This window comes from Siphateles boraxobius, unplaced genomic scaffold (assembly GCF_051911475.1).
Source record: "Siphateles boraxobius isolate OS27281-9 unplaced genomic scaffold, OSU_SipBor_1 26, whole genome shotgun sequence".
In the NCBI taxonomy this organism is placed as follows: domain Eukaryota; kingdom Metazoa; phylum Chordata; class Actinopteri; order Cypriniformes; family Leuciscidae; genus Siphateles; species Siphateles boraxobius.
In genome coordinates, this window is record NW_027508876.1 from 18,904,478 (window position 1) to 18,926,534 (window position 22,057).

At 35.5% G+C, this 22,057-nt stretch overlaps 2 protein-coding genes across 4 annotated transcripts; both read right to left on the minus strand.

Annotated features, from left to right (window-relative positions):
• Positions 1-370: 370 nt before the first annotated feature.
• gramd1c (GRAM domain containing 1c) lies at positions 371-11,601 on the minus strand. Of its 2 annotated transcripts, none has more exons than XM_077244629.1 (18): positions 11,367-11,601; positions 10,542-10,640; positions 10,092-10,227; positions 9,854-9,954; positions 9,603-9,698; positions 9,438-9,518; positions 7,958-8,082; positions 7,698-7,857; positions 6,776-6,944; positions 6,562-6,699; positions 5,551-5,669; positions 4,445-4,587; positions 4,224-4,327; positions 3,219-3,389; positions 2,937-3,006; positions 1,889-2,008; positions 1,699-1,804; positions 371-1,477 (listed from the first exon to the last, which is right to left on the minus strand). In XM_077244629.1, the coding sequence occupies exons 2-18, from the start codon at positions 10,629-10,631 to the stop codon at positions 1,409-1,411; spliced, it is 1,998 nt and encodes a 665-aa protein (XP_077100744.1). In that variant the 5' UTR covers positions 10,632-10,640; positions 11,367-11,601; the 3' UTR covers positions 371-1,408. The 2 variants fall into 2 exon arrangements, with proteins under 2 accessions (XP_077100744.1, XP_077100745.1); XM_077244630.1 differs by having other exon boundaries at positions 6,785-6,944; positions 11,367-11,567.
• Positions 11,602-13,025: 1,424 nt separating this feature from the next.
• On the minus strand, positions 13,026-21,058 carry atp6v1ab (ATPase H+ transporting V1 subunit Ab). Of its 2 annotated transcripts, XM_077244632.1 has the most exons (15): positions 20,933-21,058; positions 19,435-19,527; positions 19,115-19,243; positions 18,795-19,009; positions 18,430-18,567; positions 18,190-18,341; positions 17,782-17,944; positions 17,584-17,692; positions 17,383-17,505; positions 17,181-17,295; positions 15,156-15,219; positions 14,821-15,024; positions 14,595-14,689; positions 14,316-14,487; positions 13,026-13,668 (listed from the first exon to the last, which is right to left on the minus strand). In XM_077244632.1, exons 2-15 carry the CDS (start codon positions 19,514-19,516, stop codon positions 13,576-13,578), a joined length of 1,854 nt encoding a protein of 617 aa, XP_077100747.1. In that variant the 5' UTR covers positions 19,517-19,527; positions 20,933-21,058; the 3' UTR covers positions 13,026-13,575. The 2 variants fall into 2 exon arrangements, with proteins under 2 accessions (XP_077100747.1, XP_077100746.1); XM_077244631.1 differs by having other exon boundaries at positions 17,181-17,505; positions 20,933-21,041.
• Positions 21,059-22,057: the final 999 nt, after the last annotated feature.

Sequence of the window (22,057 nt, forward strand, 5' to 3'; positions counted from 1 at the left end):
AATCTTTTGTTAAATGCCTCTCTCTTTATATATATATAATATATATATATTTTTTCATTGACAGAATATGTACGCCACGTGACGTCAGAGGACATCTGCACATTCGCAGTCTTTTAAAACACCAAGAAAGCTAGTTTTCTGTAATTTAATTAAGTACACATGAAATAAAACAAACTATAAATTAATTTAAAATGTAAATGCACACTATTTTGGGCATGTTGTCACAGCCTATGGAGTAATACAGCATCTGTTTAAAGGCACGGTTTTGATATGAAGTCATAATGTAATGTGATATTTGATGTTAGTAACAAGATCATAAAAAAGCTATTTTTTTATTTTTATTAAATCAATAAAATTTAAACTTCACAAATTGAACATATTAATTTTATTCATAAATAGTTTCAGAAGAAATGACTTAATATATGCTGAGAAAAAAATAGACATCTATACACATCCACCTGTTTTTCTGTTAAAGTTTGGAATGCTTGAGTATTACCACACAATTTTTTTATTTTCCCAAGTAAACATTTACATGAATGCTTCAAAAATTTATTTTAGAGACAATACAGTCCCTAAAAGCTGATGAACAAAAGTGGTATTTAAAGACGTGTAAACAATTTAAGTAAAACATCACTCATCATTTACAGTAAATGTCAGATTTTATCTTCTCCATATGAACCTGTACTGTAAGACATTATTAAAATCCTGATGAGCATTCAGAACTTCAAACATTCTACAATTTTAATATGCACAATCATTTGTCAGTGGTGATCCCTGCATTAATAATGTTTTAAGGTGCAATCATTTACAAATTCTTAGAGGTATCTAAAGACAAGAGCATTGTCTAAATCAAGACAAAAAACCTGGAACTGGAGGCAACGGGCCTGCATTGCCCCCTCCATAATCAAAATGAAGGACATGTGCAACTGCACTGAATCCATATTCATTATGTAATATGTACATATCCATATCCAATACATTATCTGAGAATTAAGGCTTTTGTTGTAGTTCAGAAAAGATGGACATCAAATTAGCATCCGGCAGATCAGAACATGATCATGAGAACCCTTTGTGTTTAAACCAGCTACATTGCTTTTACCTTCACTTCAGCAATATCAACTCTGAAGAATAAGCAAAAGACAGTCGCTTTTCTCCTACAGCTTCAAGTTCAAGTTAGCAAATTCAAGAGGAAACTCGCAAGATTTAGTGTGCTAGTGCGAAGATTCCATCCAAGACAAAAACTTTGACAATTAAAAAAAACATCCAACCACAACAAAAAAAGCCCAGAGAGATGATGAACATGACTACGAGTCTGCCCTGGGGTGACTAGCCCTATGGCAACACTCCTCAGCGAGGACAGGTCTTATGGGAAGAATGTGTTGTCAGGTCGCCAAACCCAATGCTATTTCTAAAGCTGAGAGGAGGATCTGTTGTAGACCTGAAAGTTCTGCTGAAGCACCATTAGAGAACTGCGTAGCTGTGAAGAAGGAAGCAGCAGAAATATAAATAAATTACAAAATAGACCTCTTAGCCAAAAGAGATGACATATGTAATGTAACCCCTTAATGTGGCAATAGTTTTGACTAACACCATAAGATCGACATTTCTGGTCAAGAACTGCCAAATTACAGTTTGTTTTGCATTTACATGTCATTGAAGGATGGGATTAATAAGAGACAGTATGGCACCCAAACATACTTGTTCAAGAAGGTTAATGGAGTCCTGCAGTACTGCTCTCAGTAGATGTACTTCCTCTCGATTTCTGTGTGGCACACCCTGTCTGGGCCCTAGGTCAGGTGACAAACTACATAAAAACAAGTTAGTAAGTCAATTTTGTTCATAAAAATGTACCAAAAACAAAATACAATGTCTTTTGAAGAGCCTTTACCTAGACACTACTCTCTCCTTCATTCTGTGCCTGGCGTTCAGATACATACGATGAGCGACATCTTCCATGGCCCAAAGTTTAAAGAACAGCCCCAAGTTCAGAACCACCAGCACTAAAAGTCTGAAAGGCAAAACAATGTCACATTCATAAGCACATTAAGTATTGGTCTCGTTTATAATTCTAAATGACCATGGTTGAAATTAATAGTCTTTCTTCCATGTTTCACACCGCAGATGTAAGCCGTGCATATTTATTTTGGAAACCATATTAACAGGTTACAGAATTCTCAGATTCTCTATTTTTCTATTTCTGAACTAAGTAGATAATGTATAATATATAATTGTATAGTATATAATCTTGAACAATATATACTAATGTAGTGATGCAATTTTTTTTAGACAATATATCAGATACACAGTGAAAGTTTCTGGAGTTTTGGGTTTCGAACAAACACTTTCTATTCATTAAATCTGACTGAATCTAGATCGTTTAAGCTGTTTATCAAGTTAAAGTTCTGTTCCATGTAGATTTTTCAACATTTAGGTGTAAATGTGGTCCTTTTCAAGTTTTTAATAACACTCAATAGGCAAATTCTAATAGCCCGTTAAGGATTTGAGATTGTTATTAAAGAAAAACTGTAGTTACATAGTAATGTTTTGTAGCTCTGTTACACAGCAGAAACACTGTTAGTGTCAGCTCTAAATCCCAAAGCATACCTTTCTTTCCACATATGTAAGTTGTACGCATAGCCTTTCACAGGTGGTCCACAAAAAAGGCAAACAATTATTAATTTTTTTCTTTAACTACCTTGTGAAATGATGGCTCTGTAGCACTGTTGACATCATGTGGACAAACTAATTAGTGCAAAAGAATCAATGCACGTGTGCGTTTAGAAAAATCAAACTGCGCATGTACAGAATACTCTAATGATACGAAATTTGTGTCATGCACACAGTACACGAACCCTAGCATACGCGTAAAAACGGCTTAATCTTACACTGCTTATGTATGAGGTGTGAAACAGGCCTTAGAGTAAATGAAGCCTTACATTAAGCTCATCATAATTACAATTGAAGTGATGTTCCATCTGTGTGGTGTGTTCTTTATGTCCATGGCACCTATAATGTAAAATGCAATGCAAACAGAATTGTTTTAAGTCTAAAACACAATATATTCATGTTTGCTTGAATATAAAAAAAGCATGGACCACCAAATAAGCACATCTGATTAGTATGAGTATCTGTTTCTAGGGTTTATCAGTATTTTATCGCCAGTAGCAGAGATTTTGGATTCAGATATTAAAAAAAAAATAAGATCAACATATTTATACCCATGGTGCCGCCTCTTTGCTGATCGGAGTCTGCGCTGTACTGCTTCCCCGGCTTCATGTGTTCCTGTAGGGTGCGACTGTAGGTTCTTCGCCTCCTGCGCAAACCACTCGTCATACCAGCATCTCCGCTTCCTTGAGTCAACTCTGCCTCCTCTTCAAGCAGCTCTGCCTCTGGGATGTGCATTGTGAGGTGAAGATCATTGTAATTGCATTATATGCAATATATGCTGCTAATAGTCCTCCCAAGACACTCGGAGCAAGTCACTAATGTTCATTACTCATTTGATTCCCTAATCCAACATCCCATGGAACAGAAGCTATTAGCCAGCTTTCTTTTCCCAGTCGATAAAAAAATATTGTGCAGTCTGCGGTTCTGCTCACTTTAATTAATCTACAGAAGTTTTGGAGCCATTATTTTGTGCCAAGCATTTTATATGCCCTTCTGTTTTGATTTGTTCAGCAGTGGAGAACACTGGCACTGACTTTACAGACTGGAGCACTATGAAGAAGTCTTATTTTAGTATCATGAGATACTATTATAGTTTCTATTCATATTCTGAATTTGATTTTATTTGTAAATTTTCACTTATATTTTAATTTTGTTGTATGCTTTTGTCATAATTATTATTTTTTTTTTTTTTACTGCTTCATAAAATAACTTAAGTTAACATTTATTTCAAGTAACAAATGTGTTTTTATGGTTTTAGTTTTATTCTATATATTACTATAATAGTCCTGCTATGAAGTGAAACAAGAAACAATTATATATAGTTTTAATTTAGTAATATAGTTTGAAATTTTTGTGACAGTAGGAAACTGTTTCGAACCACATTTTTGAGACTGTACACTGCAGTTTTAAGGATACTCAGCCATGGGTTTGTCTTAAAGCATATTGAAAACACCACATGGACATATAAAGAATAATAAAAGCTTGGTTTTCGATAGATTTTTTCAAAGAGGTAAAATAGAGTGTTAAGGGGAGTTAAAAAAAATCATTATACTAACCAAGATGTCTAAAGTAGTCTTCAAGGCCACTCCAGGAGTTTTTGGTGATAAAGGATTTAACAAGACCCCAGGGCTGCTTTTTATATTTGACATCAGTGTAAATCCTGAACAGAGAGAGATCACGAGTTCAATTATTTACTAAATGGGTCTCACATCAAGAGATTTCAGTGCCATAGTCAAAACGAAAGAGGTTAGACACACAGATATTAAGACCAGCTCACCTGAGTCTGCACTTGTGCTTGGAGTTACGGATGATACAGTAGCGATTCTGAGTGTAGAAGTAGTCATGATAAGGGACATCATGTGTGTAGACCTCTGCATCTATCATGTAGTATTGACCCTCTCGTGACTCTTTATAAAGTGTCTAGAATGCACAGAAATCAGAAAATATTCAATATACACAGAGGCTGCATTCACACAGCAGCACAATACAGCTGAATTGCTAAATATGGTTCTGTTCATTCATACACTGTTTAGTACGGTCAGAAACAAAATATCTCTTTTAAATTTTGGATAAAGTGATCCTTAAATATTTATGACTTGCAAATAAATATATTTCCAAGTATAAAAATTAAATATTTAAAGTCACCTGTATGTCTAAGTCTATATTTACTAGTACTATCTGTCACCATGTTTACATTCATTGTATGAATGTAGTCATAGGCCAGTCACCATTATTGCTAATAAAACCTTATTTTGATTATTCAATCTAATTGACTGCATCGACTTTAAAGTGCAATCAACTCAGTCACAATTAGATCAAATAATTGTAATTACGGTCATTTTCTTATAAATGTTAAAAATACAATCTAACCAAAAACCTGTCTATTGCCTAATTAACTGTCTTACAGAAAACAGAACTGTAGTTATATACTTTGTCATTATTCTATGCGTCACAGATCAAGAGCTGAAAACTCTTTGCAGTGGAAATGGCACTGGCAAACTACTCTCGTTTTAGGTTGAAAAAACTGACAAAGCAGCAAACACAACTAACTTGGAAGTGGCGGTTTGTCAGATTTACAAGATTAAAGTGGAAGTGACAGATGCTAAGATCACAAAAAATAATCAAAGGAACCATAACCCCTCAGAACTTGACAACCACAGCTCCTTCCTGCCATCCATGTCTAAATATAAATGTGGCATAACCAAATACTGCACGTTAACTGATAGAGCAACCAAAGAAATGCAGCCTTTCAATAAGGTTGTAAAACCGTTTTTAATATGCGTTTGACCCCAAACCGGTCACTTTTGAGGCTCCTGTGTAGGAAGTAAATAGTGGTGCAGCTCACTAGGTTTTGTAACAGAGTCATACAGTGGCGAATCTAACCTGGTTCTCTGTGGCAGTGGAGAACTTTCCGACAAGGGGGTTAGAAATAGTGATGGTGTATTTCAAAGTCCTTTTCTTACCGCCAGAGGCCTCCCTTTGCCAAGAGGTAGAGCTTGAACCTGTCGGGCAATATGCTTTTTTTACTATAAACAGTATGCCAAAACAATATGTGCAAAATCCATTGTTTGTTATCATTACAGGTGCACTATGCAGGATTTATAGACTCGTACAAAAATAATGCCTCTCAATCATTACTTATGGCCCCCTAGAAATGTGTGGTGCTTGTATCTATAGAGGCAATGCCCTGTGCCTACATTTTCATATTTTCTTCTTGACCTGCTGTGCTCAGGACGTTTCTGGGCTGCAACCTTTGGCCAGTGGGTGTGTAGCCCTAACTAATAACGTTCTGCAGAGCAAGTGAGGGCGGCACTGTATCATCTGTGTCTAAAGCTCGGGAGGTTCTGTTAAGTTGTCGTGTCTCAACCCAAAAACAGTTCCTTAATGTTGCTACTGACTTATTGACTACTATCTGTAACTTGACAGATTACTAGGCATTGTAATTAAATTGTGATTACATGCAATTAATGTTTATTAGCGAGCTAGCAAACTACAGCCAGTTATCTAACTAAGCATAAATGTTCTTTCATATAATACAGAAAAATAGATGCTATTAATGCACGATGATAAGCACAATAATTGAAAAAAATATTTGCAAAATAGCTCATCACTCATTTTCCTGCTGGTAGTTTCTGGAGTCAGTTGGGCAGCATGTGCAACTGATATTAGGGGACAGGGCTTGCGCTTTTGAGAGGCCAAGTGTGAATGTTGTGTTTACCAACAGTAATTGAAAATCCTGCAGAGTGCACTTTTAACTAATACTAAAACCATTAAAAATTGTTTTGGTAACTGAAATAAAAAACATACATAAATATTAGTTTCAAAATAAACTTAGAGATTATAAAAGCACATAACAAAACTACTAAAATGTAAACTAAATTTAAAACGAAGTACCTGTGATCTTCCTGACATCCATAAACCTCCGCATGAAACTAGAATCGGAGAAAAGCAGGTCAAACATCTTTTCAGCACTGATGTGAAAGACCCGGTTCACATACAGCCTTCCCGAAGACACAGTCTCACATTCTTCCACTACAAGAAATCAATATTGATGTAAACAAAAATGCATCAACACAGCCATTGATTGAGAAACAGGCAACATACATACTCATCTCACCCTCCTCCAGGCTGTCAGATCTGCTGTTATCAGAGAGCTGGTCTTCATTGGCATTTAGATCCAGAGAGAGAGAGGAGCGTTTAGACACTCGTTCAGACCCCGAGCGGTTTAATGACAGATTTGGACTGCGCTGATGGGACGGGGTACTGAGAGAGTCATCCTATTGAGGGTTTAACACAAATATCAACAACTATACATGAGCTCTACTTTACAGACTTTGCTATAAAATCTACTTTTCTTTCTTTAAAATAAATAAACTGAATGGTGACTACATAGATTTATATTCAACAATTAACAAGTTGACCATAGGGTTGGGTAATATATTTAATATTGACAATATATTCACAAGACTTTTCTGGCAATATAAAATTAAACAACATCAAGAATATCAATTATTTTATTGTCTTTTATTATGATATATTTTAAGATTTTAGGTTTCTTAAAGTCTGTTTAATTACACAAATTTACACTAAAAAGCATGAGCATGTTATGAGTTGGTAAGTTCAATCAATTTCAATGAATTAATGCAAAATGCCTGTTTAACTCAATTGGTTCAAAACTCATTGATTCTTTGTTGTGTGTGTGTGTATATTTTTTAAATCCCTTAGATGTACTAAAACTTTCTTCTTTTTTAAATGTTCTAAAATTCTTATTCAATATTCTTTTCTTGTGTTCATGCTTCTTTGTGGAAACATGCTTTGATTATTTTAAACCAAATTTCTGTATTTTACAATATTTTAAATCAGTTAAACTTTTTGGTTGAAGAAAAAAAAAACACTATTACGCCATTCCAGAGAAAATCAAAGTATTATATATATGTATGTATATAGATAAAACCCCAGCCATCTGGGTCATTAGACAAAGCATTTTAGGAAGAATCCATCTGCCAAGGGAACTATATTTATAGACGTACCCCTCCATTTGCTGATAGCATGCTTTGCAGTCCAACTGAAGACTGTGTGTCATCTCCCTGTGGTGTGGTGGCCTCATAAGAATTCATCTCCGCTTGGGGAAGACGAAGCGACGTGGGCCTTTCTGGCCTCCCGGTGTAATCTTCTCCACGCATATTCAGACTGCAACAGAGAGATGGGACCTGAAACCCAAGTAACTGATCTCTCATTTGTCCAAACAGCTGATGACATGTGTAGATGTGAATGGGTGTGTGTAGTTAACCTGGGCAGGGTAGGTGTGACAGTATCTACTGATCTTTGAAAGCTTTCCATTTCATCATGACTCAATCCTAAATCGTTGCCATAATGCTGCTTTATCATCTGCAACAGCTCCAACTTGGTCAGTTTCTGCAAGAGAGGAAAGTTACATTGAGCAACATACACTTACTTGTTTCCGTCCCTCCTATGAGCACTTTTTGTCTTATAAAAACTGAACTTAAGCATTTCTATTCAAGTTCCTGTGCTGATATTAATCTAAACCAGTACATAAAACAGCCCTAACCTGCTCCACACCTCACTGACCAAAGATCAAATCTGTTGGGCAAATGACAAGCAACAGTAACATGAAAGGTAAAGATTTATGAAGAATATTCCATGATAATTTATGGTTTCGCAGTAGCAACGATAAGTTTGCAATCCGAAAACTACGGTTACCATAGAAATAAGGCGTAGAGACGTTTCAGCGACACATGTAAATAGACAGACAGTATGAGCGGACAAAAGCAAGAGTTTGTTCGACAAACAGCAACCGGGAAACTTCAACAAAAGCAATATGAAAAAGATATTCATTTAAAAATTCTTCAATTCTCAGCCACGTCGTGTGAAAAAAGTTTCCAAATAAGCGCAACGAAATTCAAAACAATGTTTGGGCCGTATGGCACGGACACATTCACACAACAAACAGAAGAGAAAACATTTACATAAATACAAAACAAAAAGCCACCACCTATTTAGAATTACATCAAATATTCAAAGAAACAGCTAAAACTATAATATGTTCTTAATCATACGGTCAGTAAAGCTGAACGCCAGTAACCTCTGCACTTCCAGCGAAAGACTCATGCTGAAATCAGGAAGCCACGAAAGTTGACAACTGCGCCGCCTAGTGGTGAGCTATTCATTGACTTTAGCAGTAGGCCTATATCTGGTATTAGTCGTTTATCTCCTTACTAATTTTCCTCGAGTCATTTCAGCACTGTAATTCCGCATGTATGAGAGGCAGCATTTTCTCTGTGCAATGTTTTCAGATGAAGAAAGTCACGCCTCAATGGAGGTCAATGTTCAGGCTGCCTTGTCAAGTGTACCCTACTGGTTTAGGTTGTTTACACTGAAGCACATCCCTGAACATAGGTCCATAGGGTATTATTCTGTCTGTTTTCCTCACATGGTATTAATATGCCACATTATTAATCACCCTAGGCTACCTAACATAAATAAATAGTTTGTGTTGGCTATGAAGACTCACTGAACACTAAAATTGATAATGGAAGGGTTTTTAAGAATGTGTTCTTAATTTTGTGTTTCAGATCATATTTGAGAATAGACAAACATTGTTTTGTAGAGTAAAAACATACAGTAATTTACAACCAAGATTATATGCATATTTTAAGGAGTTATTAGCTAAATCATCTGTTACAACAAAACATTTTTGAACAGTGATAGTGAGGTTAAAAAGGGAAAGTATTGAAAAAAAAAGAAATTACCTTCTCCATAAGAATATTCTGCCAAAGCCGAAACATACTCTGGTAACTTTTCTCCCTTGCTGGGAATGAGCTGAAGAACAGCTGTGGAAAATTCCAAAATAAATGTTTTCGTCTTCATAAACACAACAAAATTAAGAATTAAAAAAATTGATCGTTAGACTTCACCTTTTCCGAATTAGTACTGATCTGGATAGCATTTGGTATCCATTTCGCTGTCTTCTCTCTTGACATTGAGGTGACATCCTTCATATTTACCATGATCTAAGTCAAAATCAGGTTTATTGTCATTTTTTGCAGAGCAATGGAATCTATAAAAGAAATTCCTAATAAAGCATCTCAGATATGCTCACTATATGTATAAAGGTAATGGCATGATAATAATGAATAGATTGACAAAGTCTTATTGCACAACTCACTTTTGTACCACGAAAGACATGACTGTAGAAACAAAAACAATTCTCTGTAAGGTAGATGCGGCCTTGTAACAAGATATCCTTCTGGAGAGCACAGGTGTAGTCTAGGAAAAAGATGGATCATTCAAACAACATCTAATATGGTTATACAAATATTGAATAAAACAAACATTTTGAGTTTTTTATAATTCAAAAAAAATTGTTTGTTTGTTTTCTCTCTGTCTCCCTCTTTCAGTCTTACCTGCAATTAGTTTCTCAGACTCAGGCACCTCTCTAAATAATTTCCGAAACTCGTCACTCCTCTGTTTATAACTACTGTAAAGCAATGCTTCAGGTGACTGAGGTGCTGCTATGCCCTGCCCAATGACTTCCAGACCCTGTGAGGTAAAATCACAGCAAGTAAATAAATAAAAATAATAATATTGTAATATTATAATATAATATTTGTGAATCTGTGAAATACATACTGTAAAAGCAGCAATAGCTTACTAATATCTCACAACATTTAGCAATCAATGCCAGTTGCGTAATCTCATCATGATACAGTGTCTGTAATCTTTTGCAGGACAAAGTACAGCTCACTGTATAATTCTGCTTAAGATCATATCTATAAATTGAAGTTAATACAGTGTTGCCATGGGACTTCTACCAATGTAATCTGTATAAGTAAAAGCAGCATGTTCAATCTCACCTCTTTCTCTTCGGTCCATCTGACTTCCCCAGACTGACTGTTGTCCTGTGTGAGCTCATTGCCCATCTCTTGTTTTGGTATTTCGGTCATGCCTTTCGCCTGGTGAAGTAAACTTGAAGGTAATGATGTTTTAACAAACCACTTTTTGAATAATAATGGTCCGATTGATCTACCAGCTTTTAGTAAAACCAATAAGCACACAAAAGTATTTTATTTGAATCTGCATTATAAATGATTTAATTATTTAAAGCTTCATTCAGAAAAACAAAACAGACTATTGTGTGAAAAAGTTTTCTTTTTTAGACATTATACACTGTAAATAAATAAATAAATAAAAAGTTGCTGCCTTAAATTTTTAAGTACAATCAACTTGCATTACATTAAACTGATTGAAAATGAGTTGAATCTTGTATAACGTATTTCAAAAAAGTTGAAAATTGCTTAACCTGTTTTGAAGAGTAAAAGCAATGTAAAAACATTTTTCATACCTTATTGATCATATAACTTTTTACAGTATTCAGTCTTAAAAATAAAGGTTTCAAAAGGAGGTTTTTGCCACAAGGAAGATCCATTTTAAGTTCCCCAACGAAACTTTAAGTGAACAGTTCTTAAAATAACCATTTTTCTTAGGACATTTCAATAATGTGAATCTTTTTTCTATAAATAACCTTTTGTGCATGGGGTTCCATGGATGTTAAATGTTCTTGGAACCATTGATGCCATTAAAGAACATTTATTTTTAAAAGTGTTGACAGAAACATTGCAGAACATTGAATGTATAAATAAAAGACTTCAGAGGCTTGTTCTCATAGACAAAATACATACCTGAGAAGGTTGTGTTCAGTATTAGTCCTGGTTACATCCAGGTGTAAGAGTGTTACCATAAGCTTCAACCGTCGCCGATATTCCAAAAATGCTCATAAACTTCCGACAGCAGTGTGTCGTGGCGCTGCGGTCTTGTTGTCTGTCTCGTTGTTAAGACCGATCTACTCACACCTGGCAACCTGTACAGTCAGATTCTATTCTACCAGCTCATGAAGCAACATTCGACGATGAGAACAAGCACACTTTTGTATTTGCATATTTTATGACATAGGATACTCCTTTGTTGTTGTTGTTGTGAAGTCAAATACTAGGAAAGTTTAAATGAAGTATAACGATTAAACTGGGACTCTATAAAAAAAGGAGTTGACAAAACATTACATTTAAAATTAGGCTATATTTTATTTATTTACAGATTAATAAAAGTTTAAATGTAGCCAATCATTTGTATTAGTCTTTATTACTTTAGGCTATTTGCAGTGTCTGTTCAGTTTAAAATGCATATTTAAGTAGCCTATATGTTTCTGTTTGAATCCTATATTACAACTAGCAATTTTGACCGCACTGTTTGGTAGTATCATGTTCGATAATCAAGTTGAAATGACAGCAAATGGCGTGACATATTATCATGGTTATGATATGGATGTAATATAACATAATGTGGTGTAACGTTTTATAGCGGTTTTGCAACGGTTGAACAGTTTTATTTTAGGCAACAATTTTTCATTAAAAGACCAAATATTATAGAATTTTTTTTAATTAAGTGTTTATGATGTTGAGGCACTTTGGACATCTTTATTAATAAGGTTAGATTTACCTATGGCATTTGACATAAGCGCTAAAAAGATAGTAAAGTCAAACCTAATCATAGACAAGTTAGTTATGGCTTTTTATGTTACACGTGGAGATAAGACTGGAAGATAGAAAGTGATAGAAATGTATCGACAAGAACTCAGGGCAGGCCACATTTAATTTGTAAGATTTTTAAGTAAATGCAGTAAGACCAGTTATTCAAAATTACATCACGCTGAAGCACATATCCTAAAGTAAATATGGCATAGTAAAAGAAGGCACCTCTGCTTAAACATGATATTTAACCTTAGAGAACATACCAAACTTGAAGGGTAAGAAAGTGCGATTGTAACATTTCCATGAATACTGCTGGCCCATCAAGTATTTGGATGTATTGTATAGTTCTAATCTTAAGTAATGGCTACATTTGTAATCTACACATTAAAAATGGGAGTTTTTAGGAGCAAATGGTTTCTTTTACCCTATAGAATGGAGAATGATAGGCCTATGGCATTTAATTTCACAAATTATGAAAATGTGAAGTGCATTGTTCTTGGCGGTGACTTTCACAAAGCTAGAAATACTTGAGGAACTACTCCCTACAGAGTGATGCAAACACAACACCACCCAATTTATTTTTAAAGTACTATTTACACAGTACATAATTCAAAACATGTAAAATGATGACTGCCTAAAAACCTTCCATGAGTAAGACAAGGGGGATAGTGGCAAGGAATATATTTTCACATATTCCATTTTCAGAGATTATCACTTGTAGCCATGATCTTCATTAAAAGAAACTGCAAGCATTCTATTTGAACATGCAGGACCCAAAAACGCAGCCAGAAATACTGCAATTCACAATACTTGTAAATTCATGAATATTTATTTAATTTTTCAGGACTTAAACACATTTTCATGTGAGCAATGAAGAGGAAGTGTACTGAATCCTCCAAAAAATATACAGGACAATACTGCAATAAACAGCCATACCAAATTTTGTAAACCATTAAAACTGTAAATACACCAGCTTTAAATATATCGAACCTCTGAAGTCATGTCTTTCAATCTTCTGTACAGATAAAAATAGAACAATAATTACATCAAATTATTTTATAACATCTATATCTATTGAGAGGATGATAAAAAATAAAGAAGAACTAGGGCAGAGCAGAAGACTTAAAGAGGAAAATACAGATTGCACATATACACAAATGCACACACATACACAAAGGTATTTGGCGGTACCTCAAGAACACTGGAGCATCTATAACACCACAAGATGAATGTAAAGCAGTGGAATGTATTAGACAGAGAAAAGGGACACTGACAATGGGTGTGTTGTGCATATGGGGTGGGGGGATTGGTGGTTTCTGCTGCCCTGCCCTGAGAATGATGGCTAAGACAAGACTCTTTTTTTTTATTCTTCCAGTGTACGGAAGGAGTTCTGCATGTCTTCATGGAGTTGGCCGTAATCAGCTTTGATCTTCTCCTCACCCTCTTTCACAGGGTCCTGAAATGCAGTTACAGACTTTAAAAAACATCTTGAAAATGGAATATGACGACAATGTTTTTAACTAAAATAAAAAAATTAAAAAAATAGAAAGAAAAAGTCCATTTAAATTGAGTCTTGTTTTTTTGTTTTATTTATAATTACAATTATTCAAGAATGAAATTTAAAGGTGAAGGTAATTTCAATGTTACTAAATGGAACCGAAAAAAATTACTCTTTCATAGTGGTCTCTCTAACAGTCCAAACCAATGAATGGTTTACTTATAGTTGAAAGCACGTTAACCTCGGATAGCAGAAAGTATTTTCAAATAATTGTAAAATTTTAAAAATATTTTTAAACTTATTTTTAAAAAAAAAAAATCTTTTCATATTTTAAAACTGTATTTTAAAATAAATAATTTCAGCTTTAAAAAAAAAAACACGAACAGATAATATTCAACCTCTGGCATGCAATATGATTAAATTGCACTGTTTGGCTTGTTCCTGATACTTGTGAATAATCAGCATAAAAGAGGAACCAAACTATTGACAAACCAAGATAACGGAGGTTCTAATAAATCAAGTGGCACAGACTATTTGGATACAATTAAGGCGTGACTAATGTCATCTGGGAAAGCTAAAAAACAATTAGTGTTTACATTATGTACCTTAAATTTCATGGCACTGATCCTGTAGAGAATTTCTCCCATGTGCTCCCGGATCATGGACCAGGTGATCTTATTGTCGCTCTGTGCAGTGGTCTCTACGGCATGACGTGCCATATCATAGAACGCAATCATGTTGGACAAGATACCTACTGTCTTATAGAACGGACAGAACCTGAAAATGAAATTGAATGTTTTAGTTCAACACTATCAACATTAACCCGAATGCGACACAGCTAAATAATCATCAGCTTATACACATCATAAGCATGTGTTCACTACCTGTCATAAGGTGTGTATCCATTTTGCTGTAGGAAATCATCCTTGATCAATTTGGCAACTTCCAGTGTGATCTTATCAGTTTCAGCCAATGATGCCTATAGTATAAATAACGTGTTGACTGACTGAATAATAATAATAATAAAAATACTACATAATAATACTACAAAATCAATTAAGTATAAGCAATGTGTACAAACAGTAAACACACATGAACCCACAAACTCACCTTCCCAACAAGCTGCACGATCTCAGCCAAGTCCTCCTCTTCCTGCAGGATCTCTTTGGCTTTGGTACGCAGTGGCACAAATTCAGGGAAGTGCTTGTCGTAGTACTCATCCAGAGCTCTTGTGTACTTGCTGTAACTAATGAGCCAGTTCACAGAAGGGAAGTGCTTTCTCTGAGCCAGCTTTTTATCCAGACCCCAAAACACCTGAAAGACAGAATAAGAAATAATATGAACTTTGAAACTGTTTACCTCTAGAAGAAAAAACGTGTTTTTTTTTTTCACCATAAGCAAGTATTAAGACAGCAATGAGAAGAAAATCTAGAATCTTCACTTACTTGTACAATACCAAGCGTAGCAGAAGTCACAGGATCTGAGAAATCTCCACCAGGGGGAGACACACTGCAATTAAAAACAAAAGATGGCACACATTAAAGGTACAATATGTAAGATGTTTGTGATAAAATATCCAAAAATCACTTGCACAGTGTGATATATGTCCTGCTGTTGTGTACTTACAATATCCCAAAAGTTTTTAATTTCAGAGAAACTCTTATTTCAAATAATGGCTCGTCCCTGGTCATTGTTGCCTGTCAATGACGTAATATCCGCGTTGTCCCTGGTTTCCTCACGTACTGCCATAGTAATCATGGCGACAGACGTGGACAACTGCGTTACATCTAGCGGCACGCTCACACTGTTGTTGTTTCGTTCAAACATTATGGACGAAGGCCAGCAGACTTTGGGACAAAAGGAGAACTAAAACGAGGATCAATATCAGCGCAGCGTTTTTTTAGAGATGCCGAGAGCTCTGCGTCTGCGACTAACTTCGACCTGACAGAGACGCCACTCTTGCATGTACTTTACAGGTGAGCAAATGTACATAAAACTAATCAATGTTATATAGCTCAACATGATGTTAGAATATGATCAGTAGGTTATTCTAATGTTAATCTAGCTTAGTGCTACTCTCATACAGCCAACAAACTAACACATAGAATAACATTATAACTTTCAAAACACTCAAATGCAGTTTAGTGTGATAGTGTAGACCAAGTGAAACAGCGCTGCGTTACCTCACAAGTTTCATTCGTCTAATAAACTGACCTGTGTGAGTCAGTGTCGGATGTTGGTTTTTCAAAGAGTTCCCCTCTTTGAAAGACCAACATTTTCGGCCTATGTCATAAAAATTGTTCATTTATTTACACTTAAATATATATATATATATTTAAGTATAAATAAATGAACAATTTTTATGACATAGGCCGAAAATGTTGGTATATATATATATATATATACATACTGTATGAAATGAATGAATGAACAAACGATCTAAAAAAAAGATATTAAACTCGACGGAGGAAATGTGGGAATTAGGTTAAACTAAAACAAGGATTGAGGTGTATAATTTTGTGAAATGTATGATGAAAAACGGCTAGCAATTTTGCCAACCAAATACCAAGAAATAGGTTGCAGCAGTTTGTCTTTCGACTACACTAGCAAAATCCGCGATGGGACAGAGCTCGAATAGCTTCAGCGACTTTTTATAGTACAAAATCACGGTCAATCAAAAGGAGATGCAGTCTTTCGATAGACCCTCCTATCATCATGCAGAAGCCCGGCGTCCAGCCCCATCGCAGCATTTATCCAATGACCGTCTAGTTTCGAAGCACTGAAAAAAACTGTTCAAAGCAGCCCCATTGAAGTCAATGGAGGCTAGGCTTCAACAGGAAAATGCACTGTGACGCTACGGGAATGTATGAGAAGGAAATCGAGTCAGCCGACCTGTTGTATGTAGCTGATTCTGAACGAACTCGTCTTCGAGATGAACGTGTTCTAACGCATTTTTAGTCAATAAAATGTTAACACAATAGTACATATTTGACCATTAATTTTTTGACATTGCAGGGGAAGCCAAGCTTCCCTAGCAGTTTAAAAAAAATCCCCACTGGTGCGAGTAGTAATTCTGCACTTGAAATGTCATTATTCCTTTATATCTGCAGGACTCGCGTGTGACGCTGATATCTGTCTCTTATTAGCAATCGCGACCTGTTTCATACCACAGTCATGTTAAAAACATCAATGTATTCACTCATCCATAAACATTATTAGATCCATCAGCATGACGACAAGTTCCATAATTCGGCTTATGCATCATCAACCTACGCCTTTGTTATTGTAAGAGGTTAGCGACCCCTAATGGTGAAAAAAATTACATATTGTAGCTTTAAAAGTAACAACAACAATAACCATATATTGTAAGATTTGTTAAAAATATATATATCAAATATAAAAGAAAAAGAAAAACTTTACCAAAGTAAAAAAGCAAATGAAGAAGAAAAAGCATGGAATCAAGTACTTACGCTCCCACAATGCTCACACTGCCCTCTCTCTCTGGGTTACCAAGACATTTAACTCGGCCAGCGCGCTCATAAAATGAGGCCAGACGTGCTCCGAGATAGGCAGGATAACCGCTATCTGTGAATGAGAGCACACACAAACACAAATTTAGTTTATAATATATAATATTTTCCGTGGTGGCTGAGATGGTCACAGCACACATACCAGCAGGCATCTCAGCCAGACGACCAGAGATCTCCCTCAGAGCCTCTGCCCATCGAGAGGTGGAGTCAGCCATCATGCTCACATTGTATCCCATGTCTCTGAAATACTCAGACAGCGTGATTCCTAGAAGGAATAAACACCCATAAATAATGAGAACACAGCCCCTACATTTAAAGTGCTTATATCAAATATTCTACAAACCTGTGTAAATAGAAGCTTCTCTGGCAGCCACGGGCATGTTGGATGTGTTGGCAACCAAACCCGTTCTCTTCATGATGCTCTCCACCTTACCATCCACCTCCATGGTCAGCTATAGGACAAGAGAACTGTCAATCACCCTAGTGAACCTTCTATTTCAGTTCATGTGCTGTTGGTTCAATAATAACTGATGCTACTCACCTCAGGGAAATCTCGGAGTACTTCAGACATTTCGTTACCGCGCTCTCCACAGCCCACGTAGATGATGACATCACTGTTGGAGTACTTAGACAGGGACTGAGAGATCACGGTTTTACCACAACCGAAAGCACCAGGGATGGCTGTGGTTCCTCCCTGCACACATCTGTCGAATCAAAACAGGGAAAACTAAAAGATCTGTTGAACCAAAACTTCTACTGTACTTAATTATTTAAACCAATTATTTAACCACTCCCATTTCTGTTGATTGATATTTATGAAGTCTTTCACTATTGTAAAAGAAATAATAATTTGCGGGAAATTTTGCTAGATCTATGATTTGTCATTTGAAAATGGAGTCTATTATTTATTTATTTTTATTATTGAATTATTTTATACAACATGACTCACGGAAAAAGGGCGTCCAGTACTCGCTGACCAGTCAGCAGAGGGTGATTTGCAGGAAGCTTCTCAGTGACAGGCCGGACCTGACGCACGGGCCACACTTGCACCATGGTGAACTTCTCTTTCACTCCCTCAAACTCCAACTCCAACACCACATCCTGACAAACACACACGCACACTGATTTCCATATCCAAATAATTAACATTTTACTGTTCTTCGAAAATTTAACCTGTTACTAGGCTCACCGAGACATCATAGTTTCCAGGTGGAGCCACATACGAGACAGTTCCTCTGCTTTTTGGCGGTAACATTATTTTGTGTTTAATAAGAGAGTTTTCAAACACAGTTCCATAGATGTCACCTCCTGTGATGTGACTGCCAACCTGTGATGGACACAGAAACAGCTAAAAATCACTCAAACGTTTGATATGATTGATCACCTGACAGCACCTGTTGGAGCACTTTTAAGGTGGTCATATCATATATTTTCTTTGAGGTCCACTAATAATGTTAGTAAAGTATATTTGTTTTTCATATTTCACATCATAATATTGTGATGCCTCCATAATTCAGTTCCTTAACTTAAAACTAAAACTAATCATTCACTTACACGCAAGCTCTTGACTGGAGTGAATTCCCATTTCAGATCACGGTTAAGGGCACCAATGTTGACTCCTCTGGGAATGTAGATACTTTGAGTGAGGTCATTGATGTCTTTGAGGGGACGCTGAATACCATCAAAGATTGAACCCATGATTCCTGGTCCTAACTCCACAGAGAGAGGTTTCCCTGTGCGCAGGACAGGGTCACCAACGGAAACACCAGCTGATGAAAGCTCAGGAAAACAACAAAACTATTTAATAGATTCTACACACCGCATAACAGAAGCCGTAGAAAGTGTGTCCTTTATTAAAGGTAAGAATAGGATACATGTCTCTTCATAGACCTGGATGGTGGCCATGTCACCCTCCAGCCTGATGATCTCTCCCACAAGCTCACAGTGACCCACTCGCACCAGCTCGTACATGGCAGCTCCCGCCATACTGGAGGCCGTCACCACTACAACACAATTAGAGAGTCAGTAACAATAAATGGAACCTTCAAAATTACTTATGGACAGTTAACAATAATACAAAATAAAATACAATAAAATAAAGCATCAAAAGCTCTGTTTAGTCGTGACATAATAATACAAATAAAACTAAATAAAATAATAAAATAAAATTTAAGACATCTGAATTTCTACTAACCAGGTCCAGATACACCATGCACATATCCAAATTGTCCCTCCTGCTCCTCATCTTGGATCCTGGGCAGCTTGGAGAAATCCATTTTGAGTGTGTCTAACACAAAATAAAGTAAAAAAATTTAAATAAAAAAAAATACAATATATATTTTTTTTAAATCAGTGTAATTATAGAGATTACTATCTGGATTATTTATTTCTTAACTTTTTCTGTCATCTTTTTACATATTTATATCATAAAAAATTGCAGTATGTTATCCTGTGTAAAAAGCCTAATTATATTTATAAGCAACATTTATATAGGCATACTGTGAGACAAAACATGGAACAACGTCACATGACCAAGGGCACATGACACTGACTGTAAAAGAAACTATGTGAGGAAGTGGGGAAAATAGACAGTTGAGCAAATCTGGAAAAGTAGTGTTTTGTAGTGGCATTTTTTGACAAACTGAACACATCCTTTTTAATTTGATAACTACAACTAACCGACCCAAATGGTCTATAAAAATAATGCATTACACGGACACATTTATTCATAAAAATAACCATCTATTCCTGTTATTAAACGCCTCAAGAGGAACCAGTCGAACTTCAAGGTTTTGTGAATTTATAATCACATGATGCTCCTATGACATCTGGGATTATTTGGGACGAATGATCCATTTAGTATGAAGTATGTTCTCCACAGCATTAACAACATGAGCCCAACATTGAGGGCAACAACTATAAATTTGAGCAACAATCCTGCATAATAAATAGGATAAAAAACATACAGAGCCGACTTTTGAAATCATGAAATAATAGAATAGTAATAGTAAAGTACTGTCAGTACAAAAAAAGGAAAATTCCTTAAGGACATGTGGTCTGCAAACATAGAAAGCTGTTGTTGACTGAAGAGAGAGAGAACAGCAGACAGTGGTTGTCTCATAGTGGACAAAAACAAAAAATCTCTGCAGAGATAAACATTTGAAGATTAAACATTAACATATTAATATTTAATAAACATTTGAATGCTTGTAGCTGTTTATTTTGCAATGGAGATTGAGCTGCGAAGAGATGCTGCATGATCACATGATCACGATGCTGCTGATATGATATGACCTTTGCTGAAAATCTAAGTCATTTTTTTTCTCTCCCAAAGCGCTACAAAATCTTGATATTCGGAAACCCGTGAGGAAATCTATCCAGATGATATATTGAATGCCACACAATTTGTTTAGCATTCAAGTGGGATATTCCCAGTCTTGCAGGGGAAAACATGTCACGAGAGATGATATGCGGGCAGAAGCGAAGCGAACAGTGATTCAGCGACACAGTGTAACGTTACACAACAGCACAATAAACTGTTAAATAATGGTTATTAAAGAATAAATAAACTACAAAGAAAATCTAAGAAAAAAAATATTATAATCATATTTGCAGCTTGATTAACCTGATAAGTACGGTATAATGCGGTCACAGCACTAAAAAATATATATGATAATAATTTCCAAAAATACCTCAGATAATGAGACGGTCCTATGTCCAGATCCTTTGGCGAAAGATGAGACGAGAGAAACGAGAAAAGTCAGCTGACTTCATTCAGTTGAGAGCTGACGTCACGGCCCGTTCTCCCTCTGCAGAGTGAAGAGTCTTTGCTTTAAACTTCATATCGCCCCCTACTGTATTCGCCGCTGCTTTCTATTGTTCTCTGGGTCACAAATATACATCATTTTATTTCTGAAGGATATCTTTATTTTTAAACAAAACGGTTTATCCTATTAGTAAATTTATCCGTTTTCTCACTGTTTTCTTTAGACTATGCAAGAAATCAGAAACTAACACTATAGTATTCAAGCAAAATGTTAAATCTTTTCAGGGATAATTTTTCTTGGCACAAATCTTTACTTGAAACATAGGGTTCTCGCTCTGATTGTCCAAAAGGTTTTTTGTAACTTTTCTTTATCATATAGACACATTCTTCTTGGGTTTTATATCAAAGACAAGAATCTAATTAATGCACGTTTTTGTATAAACCTTCTTTTATATATTGGAAAGTTTCATATACATAAATGTAAATATATGAAAAGTAAACCCCACTTCAGCTTTTTCAAAGAAGATTTGAAGATGTATTTAAATACAATTTCAACTTCTGTTAACAAGAAAGCAATGAAAACATCCAGAATTTGTGCCATGTTTAATATTCTCCATTAATGCTTTTTTCTTTTTCTTTTTGTGCCCTCTTCTCTTAATTTTTTTTCCTTTTTTTCTCTCCTTTAAATTTCTTTCACATTTCCTCTCCTAATGTATTCTGAACTATAATTTCTGTTTTGTTTTGAAAGATTGTTTATATTTCTTATATGTATCGACTTGTTCTGTTGGTTAATATTGCAATACAAAAATTAAAAAAAACAAAAACAAAAAAAATAACATAGGGATCTCAACTCTGGCACTCAAGGTCCACTTTTCTGTAGATTTTTGCTCTAACACTAATCATACACATTGTAGATTAACCTACTTACATACTGTAATCCATTACTGAATACAAATTAGCCTATACATGATGAAATTATAGTAATACAGTAATCTATTAAATTACACATTTTAGGTATAATCTGGTCACGTAAATCATAATGATTGTGGGG